At 45.2% G+C, this 22,214-nt stretch overlaps 1 protein-coding gene across 4 annotated transcripts in view; it reads right to left on the bottom strand.

Annotated features, from left to right (window-relative positions):
- The window catches only part of KLHL20 (kelch like family member 20), a 97,331-nt gene that overhangs the window by 33,416 nt on the left and 41,701 nt on the right, over nt 1-22,214 (bottom strand). For all 4 annotated transcript variants that reach the window (XM_040360107.1, XM_040360106.1, XM_040360105.1 and 1 more), the window contains 3 exons: nt 6,408-6,566; nt 1,531-1,625; nt 79-194 (listed from right to left, as the gene is read on the bottom strand). In XM_040360107.1, the coding sequence (XP_040216041.1) occupies nt 79-194; nt 1,531-1,625; nt 6,408-6,566 (370 nt within the window). The remainder of the gene's footprint in view (nt 1-78; nt 195-1,530; nt 1,626-6,407; nt 6,567-22,214) is intronic.

Raw genomic sequence — 22,214 nt, forward strand, 5'->3', positions numbered from 1 at the left:
TAAATGAGACGACTAGTTACACCACACAACCTTATATCACAAACTGCTTTAAATCAATCTTGACAATATAAAATGTACCTGCAAACAGGACTTCTCCACAACGAATGGGTTTTCGCGGCCTTGTCCTGGGCCCTTGCATTAGAGGACGTTCCTGAGGTAGAAGAAGATAGTTCTTGGCTTCATCTACCAAGTCCCTTTGATTAAAAAAAAAATGCAAGTAAAATCAGTATATTTAAATAGCAGTAATGGCTGTACAAATCTTTCAGCATATGCAACACAGGGAAACTTATGTGTGGTCAACCTAACAAGTAACCTACAGATGACTCTTTTTTTGGATTATCCAATGGGCTGAACGAAATAAAAAACAAAAAAACCCGACTTCTCCATCCACACAAGTGAACACAGTGACCAGCAGCTGCAGCCACTGATCGAGACAAAAATGTATGGCATTTGACAGAAGTAGATACAATAATCGACGTTTGTCGAACAGACAGACGCACATGGATCAAAATTAGTTCAGGCCCTGCTGAACCATCCGAATTTCAATCCATCTATGGCCAGCTTTAGAGGGGCATCTTCTTTCCTCAAAAAAGGGGCATCTGCATTTCAACTGGAGACCCCACCATCAACTCCCCCAAAGTCCTGTCTCAAAGTCTGTCAGCAAATCCACGGCCAGTGAATTAGATATGACAAGAATTTGCCAGCAATGAATGTAGGAATTCACCATGTCACCTTAAGGAACCCTGTGTGGCTCCGAAATGTTGGCTTATTTGATTAAAGCGGTGGTTCCCCCTTAAAAACAACTTTTTTTTATTCCACTGCCCCCACACATTCCATCACGATTAAGGCACATATTTTTTTTTTCCTGCTGTACATACCTTACTACAGCATATTCACCCGTGCATCCGGGTTGCAAGTCCCGCGGGAGTGGGCGTTCCTCACATGCTGTTGATTGACGTTTTGCCCAAAAACGAGCTCTCCCCCCGTCGCGTAAGCCGCGCCACGATTGGCGAAAGGAGCCGAACGGCGATGCGCATGCGCAGTATAGCGCCGACTCGCCGTTCGGCTCCTTTCGCCAACCGTGACGCGGCTTACGCGACGGGGGGAGAGCTCGTTTTTGGGCAAAACGTCAATCAACAGCATGTGAGGAACGCCCACTCCCGCGGGACTCGCAACCCGGATGCACGGGTGAATATGCTGTAGTAAGGCATGTACAGCAGGAAAAAAAAAATATGTGCCTTAATCGTGATGGAATGTGGGGGGGCAGTGGAATAAAAAAAAGTTGTTTTTAAGGGGGAACCACCGCTTTAATATGGCATTGTGCCAATAAATGATTGCATAGGTTTGTAAGGGAGTGCTGGTGACGTCTCATCGTTTTACTGAGATTATGGCGCCATCCGCTACAGGCACCAAGATCACTGAACATTGAAAGAAGTGCGTTCCTCATACTGGCGTTAAAGAAGGGTCTAAAGCAGAGGTCTACCAACTCTATTTAATATCAACAAAATCAAAAATTGATGTGTGACAGACCTGCATTCTTCATCGCTCTTAATGAGTGGATCAGATCCCACTGTTCCTACCAGAAATTTGGGACTGAGCAGAGGCAATCTGACGTGTTGTAGAACCTAAAAATAATAAAAAATAAAAAAGGTGATACAAAAGTTCATTCTTTAGACATAATAAACAAAAGCAAAGTAACCTGTATAATGTATAAATGTAATGAAGAGCAGTGAATGATTTGGAATTCAGTTTGCCAAATTTATCACCTGTATTTTCAGGTCGAATATACACAGTAGATTCCTATTCGTACTTAAAAGCGGACCTTCACCCATTTCACCCATGGCTATTTTGTATCCCCTGACCCTCTGCTACACGACTACCGGGTTTTTTTTTTTTTTTTTTTTTTAAAGTTCCCCCCCCCCCCCCGCCCAGTAGTGTTATTTTTAATGTCAAATTACAATTTAGTTTTAGTCTTTTGACTAAAATGCCATTTCAGTTTTAGTTGCATTTTAGTAGACTAAAATCTAATGGGTTCAATTAAATTGTAATGTCATTATATACACCTGGAGTAAAAATCTAACATATTATTTATGGTATTAAGGTTTGAACATGCACTAGAGACACATATTTAGCCGTAGTGATATAAAACGTTTTTATAAATAAAACCAAGTTTTAAAAACAAACAATAATATTGCTTTTTGACAAACAGAAGTGCAACTTTAAGGCTCCATGTACACTGAAGCCGATAAACTGCGGTTTATTGGCGTTTTGGGCTTTTTTTTAAAAGCCCATAAACTGAACTCTATGTTAGCCTATGTGCCCATGCACACATGGGCGTTTTTTAGTGTTAATGAGCTTAGGAGTTTATTGGCTTTTTTTCTGAACGCACGAAATTTGCCTTAAAACTGCTGTTTTTCAGTGGGGAAAAACGTAAAAAAAAAAAAAAAAACCGCCAGCATTTTTTAGTATTTCTTTTATCCATTGAAAAAGCGCTAAAACACGTTGAAAGGCTCCCTGCAAAGCTTTTTTTTAGCTTCAGTGTGCATGGAGCCTTAAAAACACACCTCTATTGGCTGTAATGCCACTACACATATTCAGTGAAAGTAGTGCAGCGCAAAATTACATAATACTATAGTATAAAATAGAAAGAATGTCCATAATGTGCTCTGGTGCAATATAAAATAGTCCAACAGTAAAGGTAGGTGCAAAAAACACACAATCCAGGAGTGATGTTCAGGAAAGAAGAAACCTCCACCATATGGAAAGGATGGCCTCTCACCTTAATACCCAGACCAACAAAGGGTCAATCAGCATGAATATAGCACAGCAAGCTTCCTGTTCTCAGGGATGTCAGCAGTATGTAGAGACAAGATCTCACAACAGCAGCCAGATAAACGAATAAGATGGAGCATTCAGGGCATGTAAAAAAGGAAGAGGAAAAATCGAGTGCTCTCTGAAGCCAAACGATCGTTTATTATAATAAGACAAAAAACAACTCACATGTAAAAGCACTCTCAACTGAGTGCTGAAGTAAAGGCATAAAACACAGTGTATCCGATCGTGATACACAAGAAAGCAATCATGGGTGACGTTGTGCGTAGCCTCTCCCCATCGTACGCGTTACATCTCGGTGGATGGGACTTCTTCAGCGTGGGGTGAAAACACTGTTTTATGCCTTTACTTCAGCACTCAGTTGAGAGTGCTTTTACATGCGAGTTGTTTTTTGTCTTATTATAATAAACGATCGTTTGGCTTCAGAGAGCACTCGATTTTCCTCTTCCTTTTTTACATGCCCTGAATGCTCCATCTTATTCGTTTATCTGGCTGCTGTTGTGAGATCTTGTCTCTACATACTGCTGACATCCCTGAGAACAGGAAGCTTGCTGTGCTATATTCATGCTGATTGACCCTTTGTTGGTCTGGGTATTAAGGTGAGAGGCCATCCTTTCCATATGGTGGAGGTTTCTTCTTTCCTGAACATCACTCCTGGGATTGTGTGTTTTTTGCACCTACCTTTACTGTTGGACTATTTATATTGCACCAGAGCACATTATGGACTTTCTTTCTATTTTATACTATAGTATTATGTAATTTTGCGCTGCACTACTTTCACTGTATATTTTATTGAGGTGTTTTTTGAATTTATCTTTAGTGCTGGCCTGCATATATTTGTTGTATATTTATTTAGTTGTGTGTTGTTTTCCAGCGCTGAATAGTTTTCTATTTACTTTTCACTACACATATTACCTGAATATATTACCCAACATTAAAATATAAAAAAAAAAAAAGTTGTCTTTGTTTTTTTTTTTTGTTTCAGCAGCTTAGTAGATGCCATCTACTTATTCTTATGTGGTAGTGCAGTGTTCATTTTAAAAGTCAAATTTCGATTTCGTTTTAATCATAGTCTTTTGACAAAAACTCTATTTTAGTTTTAGTCAGATTTTAGTCATCTGAATTGGTTTAGTCTACTAAAATTGTGTTAAATTTAGTCCACAAAAATATTTTCGTCTAAGAAATTAACGCGACACCCAAGTGAATGACGTCAGTGTCCCCCGGCACTGGGAGTCTCTTACATCACCCCATTCAATAAACGGAGAAGAGGGGATGAGCCTAGTGGCACATCATCGGTAGGCTGTGCCAGAACCTGGAAAAGCCGCCGCAGGCTTCCAATAATGTCACAAATGAACATGGTGGTGTGGGACCCAGTGGTGGTTGCTGAGAAGGGGATTTCAGCAAGACGACACTGGATCATCTGTGTGGGTGAAAATTAAATATATATATATATATATATATATATATATATATATATATATAAAAGGGGTGCTGAATTTAATCGCTGCATCGCGATTCGGGGGTCCCCGATGCGGCATCGATGCATGCAACCTCAATAATCGATGTCCGTGACGTCATCGACATGCCCCCGCCCCTCCCGGCAGATCGCTCCGAGCAGGTCTTTTAAAATACCCGTTAAGTGGCCACTGCTGTATGTGCTTTTTTTTAAATATATGCAGATTCATACCTCATATCTCCGTGTATATACAACTGTACATGCTGTTCATGTGACTGCATGGTCCGGCCCGCCTCTCTCCTCTCACATCCCTCGTCTCAAGTCTCTTCTGACGTCAGCCCCGCCCGCCTCTCGTGATCTGATACTTTAGCTACAGACGGTGGGCGGGGCTGAGAACGGACATCAGGAGAGATGTGAGACATGAGAGGAGAGAGGCAGGCCGGACCATGTAGTCACATGAGGGGCATATACAGTTATACACACACGGAGCTATGAGGTATGAATCTGCATATATTTTAAAAAGCACATACAGCAGTGGCCACTTAATGGATTATAATGGCATTTATTACCACAGGTATTTTATCAGCCGTGTGCGACTCCTATACGTGCTCTGTCTGTGCCGGCATTTCTCTGGCTCTTTGCACATTCCACTGTGTTAACTCCTACTGTGCTGGAATGTGCAAAGCCCAGAGAAATGTCAGCACAGACAGAACAGTGAAACTCACAGGACTGTTTGTCAGTAGTGGATTCTAATCCCTCCTGACCTCCCAGCAGCTGTGTGTGAATTTCTGTACCCTGTAGTGCACCGGATTAGTGAACTTTTTAAAGGGGAGTTCCACCCTATTTTTAGTTTACTAAAAATCAGCAGCTACAAAAAGTGTAGCTGCCGACTTTTATTAAACCGACACTCGCCTGTCCCACGGTCCATCGATGCGGCCGCCTGGAGCTCCACTCATCTCCGCTGTCAAATCTACTGTGGGCACCCGGCCAGGACGGCTTACGGCTTCATGGCCGAGTGCGCACTGCGTTCTGCCATTGGCCAGCCAATCTTCTGGGACTTGTGTTGTGTCCCAGAAGATCGCTGGCATGGAGGGGCCGCCTAGGGCAAGAGGAGTCGCCTCCTAGGTGGCCAGGACAGGAAGGAGAAAGTGAGACAGGAAGTCCAACTAAAAAGAGGTTACACCCCCCCCCCCCTCTAAAAAAGGACAGGCCAAATGTGGCATGTCAGGGGGCAAGGAGTGGAACTTCCGCTTTAAGGGAGTGAGGTTATTTTTAATTCAAAGCAGTTCCAGTAAATGTTTTGTTTATTAAAAGTCAGCAGCTACAAAAAAAGTGTATCTTCTGACTTAATAAAAAGACAGACACTCATCTGTCCCACAATCCAGCGACTTGGCCATCCGAACACTCCATGCTCTCCCCTGCCTGTCCACGGCGCTGGCAATACTACTGTGGGCATCCGGCTGTGACAGCTTGCAGCTTCACAGCTGGGTGCGCATGATTCACTGAGCTGTCCTGCATAGCCGGGCAATCTTCTGGGACCTGTGATGTGTCCCAGAAGATTGCTTGGAGGAAGGGCTGCCTAGGTGGCCCAAGCGGAAGAGCGTCAGCAATCATGATGCATTGCAGAATCGAATTAAATATATATATATTTTTTTTTTTCCGAAAGTCCTCTTAGCATTTATCTAGTAAAATCGTTAATTATTTCCGCACTTGGCAGAAAAGAAAGGCAACATGCTTGCTCCAGTATTTAAGCAAATTTTTAATATCCTTTTTTTCCTTATTTTGACATTTGTTTCTAAAAAAAATATAGAAAACATGTCTTGTACACATGAGGTATTGATCACTAGTGTTTTTTCTGTTTGGAATTGCAGAAGTGTAAAGTGAACGGTGTTATCAGCAATAAAAAAAAAAACTCTCAGTAAAATTTCCTCTGTGGGAGTTGAAGGTAAGAACCAGAAGAAAGCAAAATGTTTATTCAATCTCAGAATATTTTAACTTTTGATTGATAAAAAGTCACTTGTGTGAGCTACTACATTTTCCTAAAATTATATATTTTTTTTTAAAAGCAAAGATTTCAGTAGTTTCATCAGGACGCAAAATCTTTCCATACAAAGCATACCTGTGGTAACTGCGGCCTTCGTTCTTGGATGCTGTATTTTACCCATGCCATGACTGCATTAAATACTTGTTCTTCACTGCGCACATTCAGCTCATCACTGGAAATGATATCAATCAGCTGATTGGCTGGGAGAAGCATGAACTCCTCACTTTCCATCACCTAGAAGGAAAGGAAGTACAACACATAAGAAAACAATTAACTATACTGAAGCACAACACTCCTTGTGGTCTGCATTTGTTTTATTTTTTAGGCTTCTTTTTTAATTTCAATAAATTTTTATTGATATTTATCAAAAGGGTTACAATCATGACATATCAGTAAACATAACATAAGCCCCATGAGACAAATAAAACCAATGTGAGGTTACAATAAAGTGTAGTAAATAACCATCTCTTCCGGGGGGAGCGGGCAGAAATTGGGGAAATCTTACCTAACTAACCCGCTAGGGTACCGAAGAGGACCTAAGTGCCTCTATAGTTAGTACTTGACACCCGAGGGGCCGGACCTAAAAAAGAAAGATCCGGGACCCAACCCTCGACACCCCAATTGGGAACCAACTGTGTCAAGCGAAAGGCCCCGAACCTTTATCCCCCACCCACACCTCTCACTAGTATGGGGAAGGAACAAAAAGCCCTCTAGGGAAAGAAGCAAACAAATATTCCCCCGGAAGAGATCAAACACAAAGAGCATTGAAACTCTAGGGCTATGACCCTTAAAGAGTTGTTCAATCAAATAGTGAATAATACTAAGTCTAATAGGGAAAGCAAAAGAGGTAAAGAAGAAAGGACAGAGGAAAAGGAAATAGAGGTAAGGGGGTCAAGGGGAAGAGAGCAGTTGAATGCCTAAAACCAATTAAGAGCACAATCCGGCCTAATCAGGTACAGGGGTAAGAGGAATACCAACATAGTTAGCCCAAGGTGTCCAAATCTCACGGAATGCTTCGGAGGAATCTTGCAGTATGCTGGATAACTTCTCCTGAATCATGATCCATGAAACTTTTCGTTTAACCACCGAGATGAGTGGTCTAGGTTGTTTCCAAGACTTAGCAATGGCTATCTTCGCGCTCAGTAGGATAAAGTGCACCAACTTCTGTGTGGGCCTGTTAAGTTGTGGTATTTGGGCATTTAGGAGGGCCGTATTGGGAGCCCCAGTGATCCGGTGCCCAGTAACTTTGAAAATAATTTTGAATATAATTCTCCAAAAGGAGCGGATTCTAGGACATTCCCACCATATGTGCGCCATGGTGCCCCGCAGCAGACACCCCCGAAAACAGAGGGGATCCGCAGAAGGGAACATGGAAGCCAATCTGGAGGGGGTAAGATACCACCTGGTGAAGACCTTCACGCTGGCCTCCATCAGGGAGGCGCTCTGAATGCCCTTGAAGGATCTGAAAAAGGCTTTGTGCCAGCTCTCTAGGCTCATATTACTTTGAAAGTCAGATTCCCAAGCCTTCATATAAGGCGATTTGTCTGTTGGGTGAGTGAGGGCTGAGTAGATCACCGAGATGCCTCCCCTCCGCCCCATTGCTTGTCCACACCAATGTTCGTATGAAGTGAAGTCAGGAGGAAGGGGTCTGGACTTCCAGATGCTATGTAGATAATCCGAAATTTCATTAAAGCGACCCCTCTCCGAGTTAGGAATTTTCAAAGTATGAGTACAGTAGTTTAGGGAGATGGGACCGCTGGAAGAAAAGAAATGTCCTATCCGATATAGCCCCTTGTCCAGCCACCATTGGAACTGAGAGGGTCTCATGCCGGATGGGAATTCAGGGTTATTGAAGATGTGGGCTAGAGGATGGGCAGCTGATGTCAGTCTGTCGTTGTGTCTAAGGCTATCCCACAAAGCAAATGATTGGGAAAGGACTGGGGAGAGGATGGCGGGGCGGGATTTGATGGGGGACCAAAGGTGGTAGTCAAGGGGGGCCGAGGGAATAGCTAGTTGTTCTATATTTACCCAATCAGGTACATTGATCTTGGAATATAAGGCAGAGAATTGAGCTAATCTAGCCGAGAGATAATACTTATGAAGGTCAGGTAAACCCAGACCCCCCTTGCTTCTATGGCGGATTAGTGTGTCTTGTGGCACGCGATATCCCTTTGATCCCCAAATGAACTTTAGCAGTTTGCTTTGTAAAGATTTTAGGTGATTTCGTCTTATGGGGATGGGGAGTGAGCGAAACAAATATAGTATTCTGGGGAACAGGGTCATTTTGACTGAGTTTATTCTTCCCAACCAAGAGAGGTTAAATCTGGACCAAATTTTAAGGTCAGCTTCCATTTTCTTATATAAGGGGGGGTAATTAAGATCGTATAGAGCTTCCGTCTTTGCGGCCAGAGCGATTCCCAGATACTGGATTGAGGTTTCATTCCAGCTAAAATTAAAGGATTGTTTAAGATCCAGCACTAGTTGTGAGGGCAGAGATATATTAAGGGCCTGTGATTTAGAAAAGTTGACCGATAGGCCAGAGATTTTGGAGAAGTCGTCTAAAATATGACATAAGTTGGGGAGGGTGGAGACAGGAGAGGTTAGGAACAGCAATATGTCATCCGCGAATAGGGCACATTTGTGAGTTTGATCTCCACACTGAACTCCTGAGATATTGGGATTCTGTCGTATTGCTATTGCTAAAGTCTCGATTGCTATAGCGAAAACTAATGGGGACAGGGGACAACCTTGTCTGGTACCCCTTCTAATCTCAATGGGTTTGGAGTAATGTCCGTTAATTCTAACTAAAGCTCTAGGGTTTGCGTATAGGGCCTTAATAATGCCTAGAAATCTAGGTCCAAAACCCCACATCTCAAGTAAATTAAAAAGATAGGGCCAGGAGACGGAGTCAAAGGCCTTCTGCAGGTCCAGTGACAGCAAAAATCCTTTCTGGGGGGTCCCCCCCGCCCAATTGGTTTGCAAAATCGACGCTAGGTCTATTGCTCTCCTAATTTGGTCCGGGCCCTGTCTGCCAGGTATAAAACCTACCTGGTCTTTGTGTACGTACTGCCCTATGAACCCTGCTAATCTATTGGCTAGGATTTTGGTGAGGACCTTGAGGTCGTTATTAATTAGAGATATCGGGCGGTAGTTTTTAACGTCTTCTGGGTTTTTGTCCGGTTTAGGAATGACCGTTATAAAGGCTGTATTAATCTGGGAATCCAGAGGATCACCCCTGGTTTTGGAATTAAAAAACTTAGTCATGTGTGGAGCCAGGATATCTAAAAAAGTTTTGTAATAAGGGATAGACAGTCCATCTGGACCAGGGGCCGACCCAGTTCTAAGACCCTTGACTACCTCCATAACCTCCTCCTCTGTGATTGGGGAATCCAAGATATCTCTGTGAGCCGTTGACAGGGTCGGGATATGAAGTCCCTCTAGGAATTGTGACGTTGTACCAGCAGTTAGCCTGGTGTGGGGTTCGTAAAGGCGTGAATAAAAGCCTTGGAAAGCCTCTAGGATTTTGGATGGATTGGTTGTGGGAGGATTACCCCCTATTTTTATTTTAGGCATAGAGATCAATTTAGTTTTAGGGGTAAGTTTGGCAGCAAGGAGGGGGCCTATTTTATCAGCTTGGGTGTGGAATTTATGTGTTCCCCACCTAATTGATTTCTCAGCCCGGGTAGTAAGAGCAAGATTGAGCGCCAGTCTAGCGTTGTCTATAACCGACGGGTTTTTTTTGTGTCTGGCTTTAAGGGAAATGTATTCCGCTTCCAATTTGCTTATTTCAGCAACCCTTTCTCGTTTTAGTTTCGTAGAGATCTGAATGAGCCTCCCTCTAATAAAGGCTTTGTGGGCAGCCCATATCGTTTCCTCAGAAACGTCCCCTGTATCATTGAGTTTAAAGTATTCTGTCAATGCTAAGCTTATCTCCTTGACCCTGACTGGCTCAGACAGTAAGGACTCGTTCAGTCTCCAGAACGTACGTGATCCCTCCCGGACCCCTAATTTAAGCGATATGATTACTAAGGAGTGGTCAGATAAAACAGTGTCCCTTATGGAGGCAGACAGGATCGCCGGGAGAGTGGATGATGGGGTGAGGATATGATCAATGCGTGCATAGGACAAGTGTGGATGAGAGAAATGGGTGTAGTCTCGAGTAGAGGGGTTAAGTTCCCTCCAGGTGTCAGCTAGGCCATTATCATGTAGGACTTTTGCAAATTTGAGGCTTTCTCTTGTAGGGCGAATCAATCTAGATCCAGGAGGTTTAGTTTTATCTAAGCCCTGGTCCAGGGCTGTGTTAGAATCCCCTCCGAGCACAATGGTGCCCTCGAGGTCAGGAGACAGGGTATCAATCATTGACTTGAAGAATTTAGCTTGTCCCCTGTTAGGGGTATAGTAGGAAACAAGAGAGAATAACTGATCCCCTATCCTACCTTTAACCAAAATGAACCTTCCCTCTGGGTCAATGACTTCAGATAATTTGACAAAGGCACATTTCTTGGAAAATAGTATCGCTACTCCTTTGGTTTTGTTATCAGCACTGGCCAGATAAAATTGAGGAAAATGTGGGTGGAGGAAAGTAGGGCTATATCAGAGAGGAAGGTGGGTTTCCTGCATCATGACAATGTCAAGGTGCATAGATTTATAAAGTTCCATTACCTTCCTCCGTTTGATCTGAGAGTTCATACCCTGAACGTTATGTGAGGCAATGCGAATATTAAAATCTACCTGATTAGCCATGTGGTAAAGAGTCGGCACCGCAGCTGGAGCAACCCCCACTTACCCACAGTAGTCTCGAAAAGGACGAAGCCATGAGGGCTGTAACCCTGAAGGCAGTCAGGAGGAGTGAAGCACCTGTAGGTGAAGAAAATCTTAGGCATGTTTGTATATAATTAAAGATCATAGGGTAAGGTGAGGGAAGACAGGAAAGAAAAGAGCAAAAAGGAACTCCCTGAAAATAGAAAACAGGCGCTGGGGGGGAGAGGCCCCAGACGCCCAGGAAGTCAAACACAACATCAGCTCCTCTGAAATCAGAGGGAGCTGTCCACCCCTCGGAAACCATAAGGTATCCGACGGTTGGCTGGAGGCGCATTAGGACCAGGCAGGAACCAGGCGCCCTAAATATATTATCGACCTGAATAAAAATTGCAATGAACAGTACACATCCAAAAAAAAAAAAAAAAAATATACCACTTTTGTGGAGATAACGACCCCAGGTAATCGCCTCAGACTCCCCCCCCCCCCTCAAAGAGTGGGTCAAGGGAAGCCCGAGCCGACCACCAGCAGGTACTAGCTTAGGAACAGTCTGGGAGAACTAGATAGGTAATATAACCTATGTATGAAATGTAGATGGAAAAAAAGACCAAAATAAGAGAGCGTGAGGGAAAAAAAAAAAACAATCGGCCTATCAGGCCTAACCAATGCTCAGAGAGCAAGCTAAAAGGAGCTTGATGGTGAAGCACAAAAGTCACATTTCAGGTAGTTCCATTGTCCTTGGCTTTCTTATTCTTATTCTTCAGCCACAGGGGAGATGGAGGGCTGGTAGGGATAGCTCTTTTGTTGGACCCTTGACCCACACTGGAAGTGTCCATGTCTGCTTCTTGAGCTATGATTTTCAGTCGCAGTAGCAGATTTTCCCCATCTGATAGGGTGGAAAAGGCATATGGTTTGCTATTGAGAGAAAATTTGACCGCAAATGGGAATGCCCACTTATATTTGATGGATTTCTGGGTTAACGCAAGAAGCAGGGGTTTCAGAGACCTTCGTCTCTGGATGGTGGAAGGAGATAGGTCCGCAAAAAGTTGTACTTGATGACCCTGGCACAATATGACCTGAGCCGACCTTGCTTGTCTCATGACTTCCTCCTTGACCGAAAAGTGATGTGGCTTAGCAATGATGTCCCTTGGAGAGCCATCTTTCCTAGGGGCTCCTAGGGCCCTGTGAGCTCTGTCTAGTTCCAGTCGCTGAGGGGTGATGTTGGGAAGAAGGTTTTTGATTAGGTCCTGCACTGCCTCAGGGACATTGATGACGGATTCAGGTAGACCTCTAATCCTAATATTAGACCTCCGTGATCTATTTTCGAGTTCATCAATGCGATTCATGGCTACCTCCAGCTGGTCTTGAAGTGTTTGCATATGACTGTAGTTCTGTGAGGTAGCTGCAATTGTTTCCTCCAATTTGCCCTCAACAGCTTCTATCCTAGTACCTAATGAGTGGAAGTCAGCTTTTAAATCACCCGTAATTTTGGCTGCTGTTTGCGACAAGCCCCTGTCTAATAAGGATGAAAATTTCAAGAATAGTTCCTCCATTAGGGTAGGCGACCCCATTGATAATGCGTCATGGCTGAGGGGACTATGCTGAGGTGAAACCATGGGTCCCTGAGGTGTGAGTAAATTTTCAGTCATTATGGGATGAATCTGAGCTCCATTGGTGTCTGGGTAAAGATGGATCATATGAGGGGAATTTCCCAGATCTTCCTGTTTGTTTTGCAGGGGGGAGAAGGGCGTCACTTGCCTGAGAGATCCCTGGTCAATGAGGCTGTGCTGCTGTGCCTGTGTGAGCCGCGCGGCGGCCATCTTGGATCTCCTCACGATCGTTCTACGTCTCAGAACGGCAAAATTATTAGGATTTAAGAGTACCCTGAGGTACCAAAATGTGCCCGCTGTCCCGAAGGCTGCCTGTGTGGGTTTGTAGAGCTCGGGAGCGTCTGTGTACCGAGCTACGGGCGCCGCTGTTTCTGCCTGGTGCGGAGCTCACGGCTCAGTCAGCCATCGCCGTTGCCCGCGCATGCGCACCCCTCATTTTTTAGGCTTCTTATTTTTGTTCAACTGTTAATCCAATCAGTAACATGTCCTGTCCTAGGGAAACAGTACTCACTCACTCTGCACTGCATCTATTGAGGTACAGTACTAGCACTCTTGGCTGCCCTTCTGCTTGAGCTATAATCTTCACCTCCTCATCTCCATAACATGGAGGAGATGTTCTATAGCTCACAGAAAAGATAACATTGTTGGAGATTTTAGTGCACTGGATTTCTGGCAGGAGCATCAGGCACTTTACTGTATTTGCAATATATCTGATGTCACAAGCATACAACGAGGTGAGAGGAGGGGAGGAGCCACCGGCAACAGCGCGACATGAGAGAAGACAGTAAGAACTTATTACAGCCGCTTGTTACCCGCTCTGCTCTCCGCCCCCTGCCCACTCTCCGCCCGCCGCTCTTGTCAATAGACAAGTATCGGACAGGGCATCGGCAGCAATTGCGCGAGTTCAAGTACTCGCGCAAATGCTCGTTATCGGTCCCGATACCGATGCTAGTTTTGGTACAACCCTACTGATAAGCCATAACACTATGACCACTCATTATATAGGCATCTGAAAGTGGGTGGTATATATGGAGGCAGCCAGTGAACATATTGTCCTTGAAGTTAATGTGTTGAAAACAGAAAGAAATGGGCAAGGATTTGAATGCCTTTGATAAGGGCTATATTGTTATGGATAGACGATGGATCATAGCAACTCCAAAACTGAAGTGCTTGCGGGATTGTTCTTGGCCTGCCGTGGTCAGGACTTGCCAAAAGTTGTCCAAAAAGGAGGAAAAGCAGTGAACTGGCAATAGGATCATAAGCGACTAGGGCTCATTAATGTACGTGGGGAGCAAAAGCTGGCCCAAGTTGTCGGATCCCCAAAAAAAAAAAAAAGCTATTGCAGCTCAGATTGCTGAAAAGGTTAATGCTGCTTCTGATAGAAAGGTGTCAGAACACACAGTGCATCGCAGTTTGTGGCGGACCCATGTCCACAGCCAAAACCGCCTACAATAGACACTTGATCATCAGAACTGGACTGCGGAAAACTATGGAAGAAGGTGGTCTGGCCTGATGAATTCAAGAATGGTTTGAGGAACACAAAACGTTTGAGGTGTTGACTTGGCCTCCAAATACTCCACATCTTAACCTAAATCGAGCATCTGTGAGACGTATTGGAAAAACCAAGGATGACCCATGGACGCCCCACCTTGCAAATTACAGGACATAAAAAGGATCTACTACTGATAGCTTGATGCAAGATACCACAGCATATCTTCAGAGGTCTGATGGAGTCTAGTGTGTTTTTAGGCTGCATCAAAAACACATGCACAGTACTTCCCATGTATTCCAATGGCCTTAGTACACATCAACGCAGTCAATAAAAGTAGAACATGCTACATTTCTTCTGTATGGAATGCATTTGGAATGTGGCAAAACACAAGTAAGGAACACATGTAAATGCACCAGAAACATATTGGAGTGCACCTACAAATTGAGATGCCAAAAAACGCATTAAAAATGAATGCAGAAACACATCCAGAATGCAAATATTGTGGCATGAAGCAGACCTTAGACACGAGCCAACTAACCTACCAGCATGTCTTTACAGTGGGGGAAGAAACTGGAATACCCAGAGGAAATCCATGCAAGGTAGTGTCGTGGCTGGGATTTAAGCCCCGTACACACGATCCGAAAATCGTACGAAAAATGCCGCTTTCGAAACGATCGTACGATAATCGGATCATTAGTACAGAGCTTCCGAGAGCCGATCAGGACAGTTCCGATTTTATTCTATCGGACATGCACGGAAATGTTTTTCGTACGATGCCAGATCGTTCGAAAAAATGCAATACAAATGCATTACAACACATGACATCACTTCCGATTTTTTATTCTGTGGTACGAGAATTTTCGTGACTTTAGTAAACTCATCAGATTTGACGTAGGATTAGCATACAAAAAAAAAACGGACGATCATTCGTCCGATAATCGGATCGTGTGTACCGGGCATTAAACCTCCGACTCTAGCGCTGAGCTCTTAACCACTAAACCACTGTGCTGCCCTCTGAGGCTTATTAATCAAAGCTGGAGAAAAGAAAAACCACAAGATCTTAGGTTTGACTTGCTGCTAAATTTCTGCTGAATTATTTCATTAATCTTTCTGGGCATTAGCTATATAGGATGAAAAAAAAAAAAAAAAGGCAGAGGACCTATAAAAGTCAGGCATTTACAGAAGTTCATCAGATGCATGTTTAAAAAGAGAAAAATATTTACTAAAAGTATTGAATTCCCAGCTCACCAGAACCCAGGAAGTGGCATCATGGAAGTCACAGGGATGATTTGGCTGCATTGTGCGTTCTGGAAATGCACGTTTCTGCGCACATTCTGGGAACATGCAAAAAATGCAAGTCGTGCTCATGTTGCCATTTTGAAAGAACTGCACAAACCTCAACACATGAAAAAGGTGCAATAAATTCTGTGTCATGTTTGTTGACTGTAGGCAGACCATCCAAATCATTTACGTTTTTGGTTGCAACATGACAAAATGTGGACAATTTCAAGGGGCATGAATACTTTTCCAAGGCACTGTAAATGTTTTATACAATATTTAAAATGTATATTTTATCTAAAGAAGTTTATATACTGTACATAGATAACATTACACCAAGATTTACTGACAGTAATAAAATAACTTTTCCCCATGAGGAACTAGATGCCTGGCTGAAATTCTTGTGATGGTGCACTAAACCAAACCATAGGCACTTCACAGGCCTTTAGGACATTTAATATTTGTCCAGGTGGTATATGTATACAGTCCTATGTAAACACGTTTAGGAATTTATGTTAGCCGTTAGAAGAGTGACAAATCTGCGCGGACGTCAGCTGTCTTTGCAACTCAATAGTTTGCTCTTTAATGCCTGTCATCTCGTCCGGAATATACTGCACACACAGCCATACGTTTTCAGCAAGTGAGACTACACACCAATTATATGTATTTTGCACATTGCTAATCTGTTTATGGTGTATCGTTAAGAGTTCAAAACCACATGCAATAAATAATTTAATGCTTGCTCTACATAAGGATGGCCTAGGCTATAAGAAGATTTCCAAGATCCTGAAATTGAGCTGCAGCACGGTGGCCAAGACCATACAGCGGTTTAACATGACAGGTTCCACTCAGAACAGGCCTCGCCATGGTCGACCAAAACAGTTGAATGCACGTGCTCAGCATCCTATCAAGAAGTTGTCTTTGGGAAATACACATACGAGTGCTGCCAGTATTGCTGCAGAGGAGTAGGGGGTTCAGCCTATCGGTGCTCAGACAATATGCCGCACACTGCATCAAATTGGTCTGCATGGCTGTCTTCCCAGAAAGAAGCCTCTTCTAAAGATGATGCACAAGAACACCCACAGTTTGCTGAAGACAAGCAGACTAAGGGCATGGATTACTGAAACCATTTCTTGTGGTATGATGAGACCAAGATAAACTTATTTGGTTCAGATGGTGTCAAGCTTGTGGCAGGAGCCAGGTGAGGAATACAAAGACAAGTGTGTCTTGCCTACAGTCATACATGGTGGTGGGAGTGTCATGGTCTGGGGCTGCATGAGTGCTGCCAGCATTTGGGAGCTACAGTTCATTGAAGGAACCATGAATGCCAACATGTACTGTGACATACTGAAGCAGAGCATGATCCCCTCCCTTTAGAGACTGGGCCACAGGGCAGTATTCCAACATGATAACGACCCCAAACACACCTTCAAGCCAAGGAGTGTTTGGGGTCATCCTCCACTGCTTTGCTGAAGAAGCTGAGGGTAAAGGTAATGGACTGGCCAAGCATGTCTCCAGACCTAAACCCTATTGAGCATCCTCAAAACGGAAGGTGGAGGAGCACAAGATCTCCAACAGCCACCAGCTCAGTGATGTCATCATGGAGGAGTGGAAGAGGACTCCAGTGACAACCTGTGAAACTCTGGTGAACTCCATGCCCAAGAGTTGGTTAAGGCAGTGCTGGAAAATAATGGTGGCCACACAAAATATTGACTCTTTGGGCCTCAATTTGGCCATTTTCACTTAGGGGGGTGTACTCACTTGTGTTGCCAGCGGTTTAGCCATTAATGCTTGTGTGTAGAGTTATTTTTTTTGGGGGGGGGCAGCAAATTTACACTTTTATAAGCTGTACACTCAATACTTTACATTGTAGCAAAGTGTAATTTCTTCAGCGTTGTCACATGAAAAGATATAATGAAATATTTACAAAAATGTGAGGGGAGTACTCACTTTTGTGAGATACTGTACACACACACACACACACACACACACACACTTTTGGCCTGTGGGCAATTAGAATGTTTTTGGCATGTCTTTGTTCCAATAAACTTTTTTTTTATATTGGCTAATGCACTAGGCTTTTGCACCCCCCTTTTTGTTTTTTAGTAGCGAGATTTCCCAAATCAAAAGTGGGCTGCACTGGCAAAGCATTCCCGTGCAACACAAGATGCTGATGAGCTTCCTAAACCGACGCACTTCTTGGCCTCAGAATCCTTCCGCTATACCGTGAACTTTTTGTACTCATCCGCTTACTGGAATAACTAGCCTTATACCTAGTGCGCGTGCGCGCGGGAGATTTAGAACTCGGCAAGGTCCGGCGGCTGCCGGTCCTTTCGCCGTAGATCCCCCTGCGCATGCACAGCGGCGCATTGCGAGGGGAATATCTCCTAAACCGTGCAGGTTTAGGAGATATTCTCCTTACCTACAGGTAAGCCTTGTTATAGGCTTACCTGTAGGTAAAAGTACAAAAAGTGGGTTTACAACCACTTTAAGCAAAATGTCGAACTATATATTTTTTAAATTCAATTTATTTTTATTACATTTTTTGAAATACGTGCAAAAGACTTTCATGAAAACACTTCAAAATGGCAATTCTAAAAAAAAAATTATATTCAAGGAAAAAATCTTGAATGTTTCTGCACAGAATAATGCAACCGGTCTTCAAAAGACTGGTCCCCAAAAGGTGTCACTTAGTGTCCAATGTGTCCGCAGAGGTGATCAAATACCACCAAAAAAAAAGCTCTATTTGTGGAGGGGGGGGGAAAAAGACAATTTTATTTGGGTAATGCACCGCACGACCACGCAATTGTCAGTTAAAGTGACGCAGTGCCGTTATTGCAAAAAATGGCCTGGTTAGGAAGGGGGTAAAACCTTCCAGAGCTGAAGACTATGTAATAAAAGTTTGTAATAATAACGTCTTGTACAATGATTATGCATGCCTCAAAGAAGTATAGAATGACCGTAAGAAGTACCACTAGGGTCCCATTTTTTTATAAAATTGCCTGAAGCTTAGCCTGTGATGTCTGAGTGGCAAAGGAAATGACCCTAGGATACAGGCATAGATGTTTATGTGCCTTGCTAGTGTTTGCCAGTTAGACAACCTTCCAATATCTGACTGCCATCCGAAACGAATGCATAGCTCAAGCTATACAAAGTAAAGCAGCAGTAAAGTCTGAAACGCCATGCAGTGTGCTGTAGTTGTACAGCTGCTTTGAGATGAGCCTGAAAAAAGTGCCACTCCTAAGTAATGTACACTGGTGTACCAACTTCCTTTTTTGGCTTCTGGATGTGGGATCATCATCTGTGCACCCAGAAACAAAAAGTATAGCCAACGTTCTGGAGGGCAAATCATTCTGTGCCTGCTGATATTGTCACAACTATATAGAAAAGTAAATCATTCTGTCAGTCTGAACAGACACCTTGAAAGTCTTATTTCTCAAATTGTTTCAGGGAAGTATATGCAAAACATGTAGAGAAACACATGCAGCTATGTATCACTTCATTAAAACGGGTTGTAAGGCCCCATGCACACGAGAAGCAAATGCAAACTCATCTAAACACAAGTTTTCAAACGCAAAAACCGGAGTTTAAAACGCCCGTTTTTGCCGCGAATTTCGCTGCGTTTTACCGCATTTGCGTTTATAAGCATTTGGTTAAGAAACATCATAAGACCCTCCCTAAGCTCAAAAAACAATATTATTTAACCATTTCAGCTATTTTGTGAGACCAGAGCAGCTGAGAGAGCAGCAGTGTACGTGTTAAATACTTGCCACGTCACCTGGCCACGTCACCTGCCACGTCACCTGCCCACGTCACCTGCCCACGTCACCTGCCCACGTCACCTGCCACAAGTTGTGGATTGTCCACTGGCCACGCCACCTGCCACGTCAACTGGTCACGTCACCTGCCACAAGTTGTGGATTGTCCACTGGCCACGTCACCTGCCACATGAACTGGCCAGGTCACCTGCCAAGTTGTGAATTGTCCACTTGCCACGTCACCTGGCCACGCCACCTGCCACAAGTTGTGCATTGTCCACGTCACCTGGCTATGTTACCTGCCACGTCACCTGGCCACGTCACCTGCCACAAGTTGTGGATTGTCCACTGGCCACGCCACCTGCCACGTCACCTGCCATGTCATCTGGCCACGTCACCTGCCACAAGTTGTGGATTGTCCACTTGCCATGGCACCTGGCCACGTCACCTGCCACGTCACCTGGCCACATCACCTGCCACGTCACCTGGCCACGTCACCTGTCACAAGTTGTGGATTGTCCACTGGCCACGTCACCTGCCACATCAACTGGCCACGTCACCTGCCAAGTTGTGAATTGTCCACTTGCCACGTCACCTGGCCACGCCACCTGCCACAAGCTGTGGATTGTCCACTGGCCACGTCACCTGGCTATGTCACCTGCCCACGTCACCTGGCCACGTCACCTGCCACAAGTTGTGGATTGTCCACTGGCCACGCCACCTGCCACGTCAACTGGCCACGTCACCTGCCACAAGTTGTGGATTGTCCACTGGCCACGTCACCTGGCCACGTCACCTGCCTCAAGTTGTGTATTGTCCACTTGCCACGTCATCTGCCATGTCACCTGGCCACCCCACCTGCCACAAGTTGTGGATTGTCCACTGGCCACGTCACCTGGCCACGTCACCTGCCACAAGTTGTGGATTGTCCACTGGCCACGCCACCTGCCACGTCAACTGGCCACGTCACCTGCCACAAGTTGTGGATTGTCCACTGGCCACGTCACCTGCCGCAAGTTGTGGATTGTCCACTGGCCACGTCACCTGCCACATCACCTGGCCACAAGTTGTGGATTGTCCACTGGCCACGCCACCTGCCACGTCACCTGCCATGTCACCTGGCCACGTCACCTGCCACAAGTTGTGGATTGTCCACTTGCCATGTCACCTGGACACGTCACCTGCCACGTCACCTGGCCACATCACCTGCCACTGGCCACATCACCTGCCACTGGCCACGTCACCTGCCACTGGCCACGTCACCTGCCACATCAACTGGCCACGTCACCTGCCAAGTTGTGAATTGTCCACTTGCCACGTCACCTGGCCACGCCACCTGCCACAAGCTGTGGATTGTCCACTGGCCACGTCACCTGGCTATGTCACCTGCCACGTCACCTGGCCACATCACCTGCCACAAGTTGTGGATTGTCCACTGGCCACGCCACCTGCCACGTCAACTGGCCACGTCACCTGCCACAAGTTGTGGATTGTCCACTGGCCACGTCACCTGCCACATCACCGGGCCACGTCACCTGCCTCAAGTTGTGTATTGTCCACTTGCCACGTCATCTGCCATGTCACCTGGCCACCCCACCTGCCACAAGTTGTGGATTGTCCACTGGCCACGTCACCTGCCGCAAGTTGTGGATTGTCCACTTGCCATGTCACCTGGCCACGTCACCTGCCACAAGTTGTGGATTGTCCACTGGCCACGTCACCTGGCCACGTCACCTGCCATGAGTTGTGGATTGTCCACTTGCCATGTCACCTGCCACGTCACCTGCCACAAGTTGTGGATTGTCCACTGGCCACATCACCTGCCACATCAACTGGCCACGTCACCTGCCACAAGTTGTGGATTGTCCACTTGCCACGTCACCTGACCACGACACCTGCCACAAGTTGTGGATTGTCCACTTGCCACGTCACCTGCCACAAGTGGATTATGCACTTGCCAAATCACCTGGCCACATCACCTGCCACAAGTTGTGGATTGTCCACTGGCCACGTCACCTGCCATGTCGCCTGGCCACGTTACCTGCCACAAGTTGTGGATTGTCCACTGGCCACGTCACCTGCCACATCACCTGGCCACGTCACCTACAACAAGTTGTGGATTGTCCACTTGCCACGTCACCTGCCTCAAGTTGTGTATTGTCCACTTGCCACGTCATCTGCCATGTCACCTGGCCACCCCGCTTGCCGCAAGTTGTGGATTGTCCACTTGCCATGTCACCTGGCCACGTCACCTGCCACATCACCTGGCCACGTCACCTGCCACAAGTTGTGGATTGTCCACTGGCCACGTCACCTGCCACAAGTTGTGGATTGTCCACTGGCCACGTCACCAAGCCACGTCACCTGCCATGTCACCTGGCCACGTTACCTGCCACAAGTTGTGGATTGTCCACTTGCCATGTCACCTGGCTACGTCACCTGCCACGTCACCTGGCCACATCACCTGGCCACGTCACCTACCACAAGTTGTGGATTGTACACTTGTAACGTCACCTGGCCATGTTACCTGCCACAAGTTGTGGATTGTCCACTGGCCACGTGACCTGGCCACGTCACCTGCCACGTCACCTGCCACAAGTTGTGGATTGTCCACAATGCAATACAAGCAATTACATTTTTTATGTTTTTTTTTATGGTTTTTCATCATTTGCCATCATTTTTGAGATTTCTAATGTAAAAAATAGGTCACCTTTAAAAACGCCTATAGATGAAATCGCGGCAAAACGCCGGTACAGCGTTTTGCCGCGATTTGCGTCTAAAACGCAAAAGATGAATGCTTCTGAACCTAAAATTTTGGGTTTGGAAAAACGGCCCTAAACCCAACTGCTTTGAAACGCCAAAAAACGTGATTGTGTGCATGGACACATAGGATAACATTAAATGTGTTCAGGGGCAGTTGAAAAAAATGCCCAAATGCCTCTGAACTCGAGTTTAGCAGCGTCTCGTGTGCATGGGGCCTTAGGGT

Source organism: Rana temporaria, chromosome 7, assembly GCF_905171775.1.
Source record: "Rana temporaria chromosome 7, aRanTem1.1, whole genome shotgun sequence".
NCBI classification, from domain to species: Eukaryota; Metazoa; Chordata; class Amphibia; order Anura; family Ranidae; genus Rana; species Rana temporaria.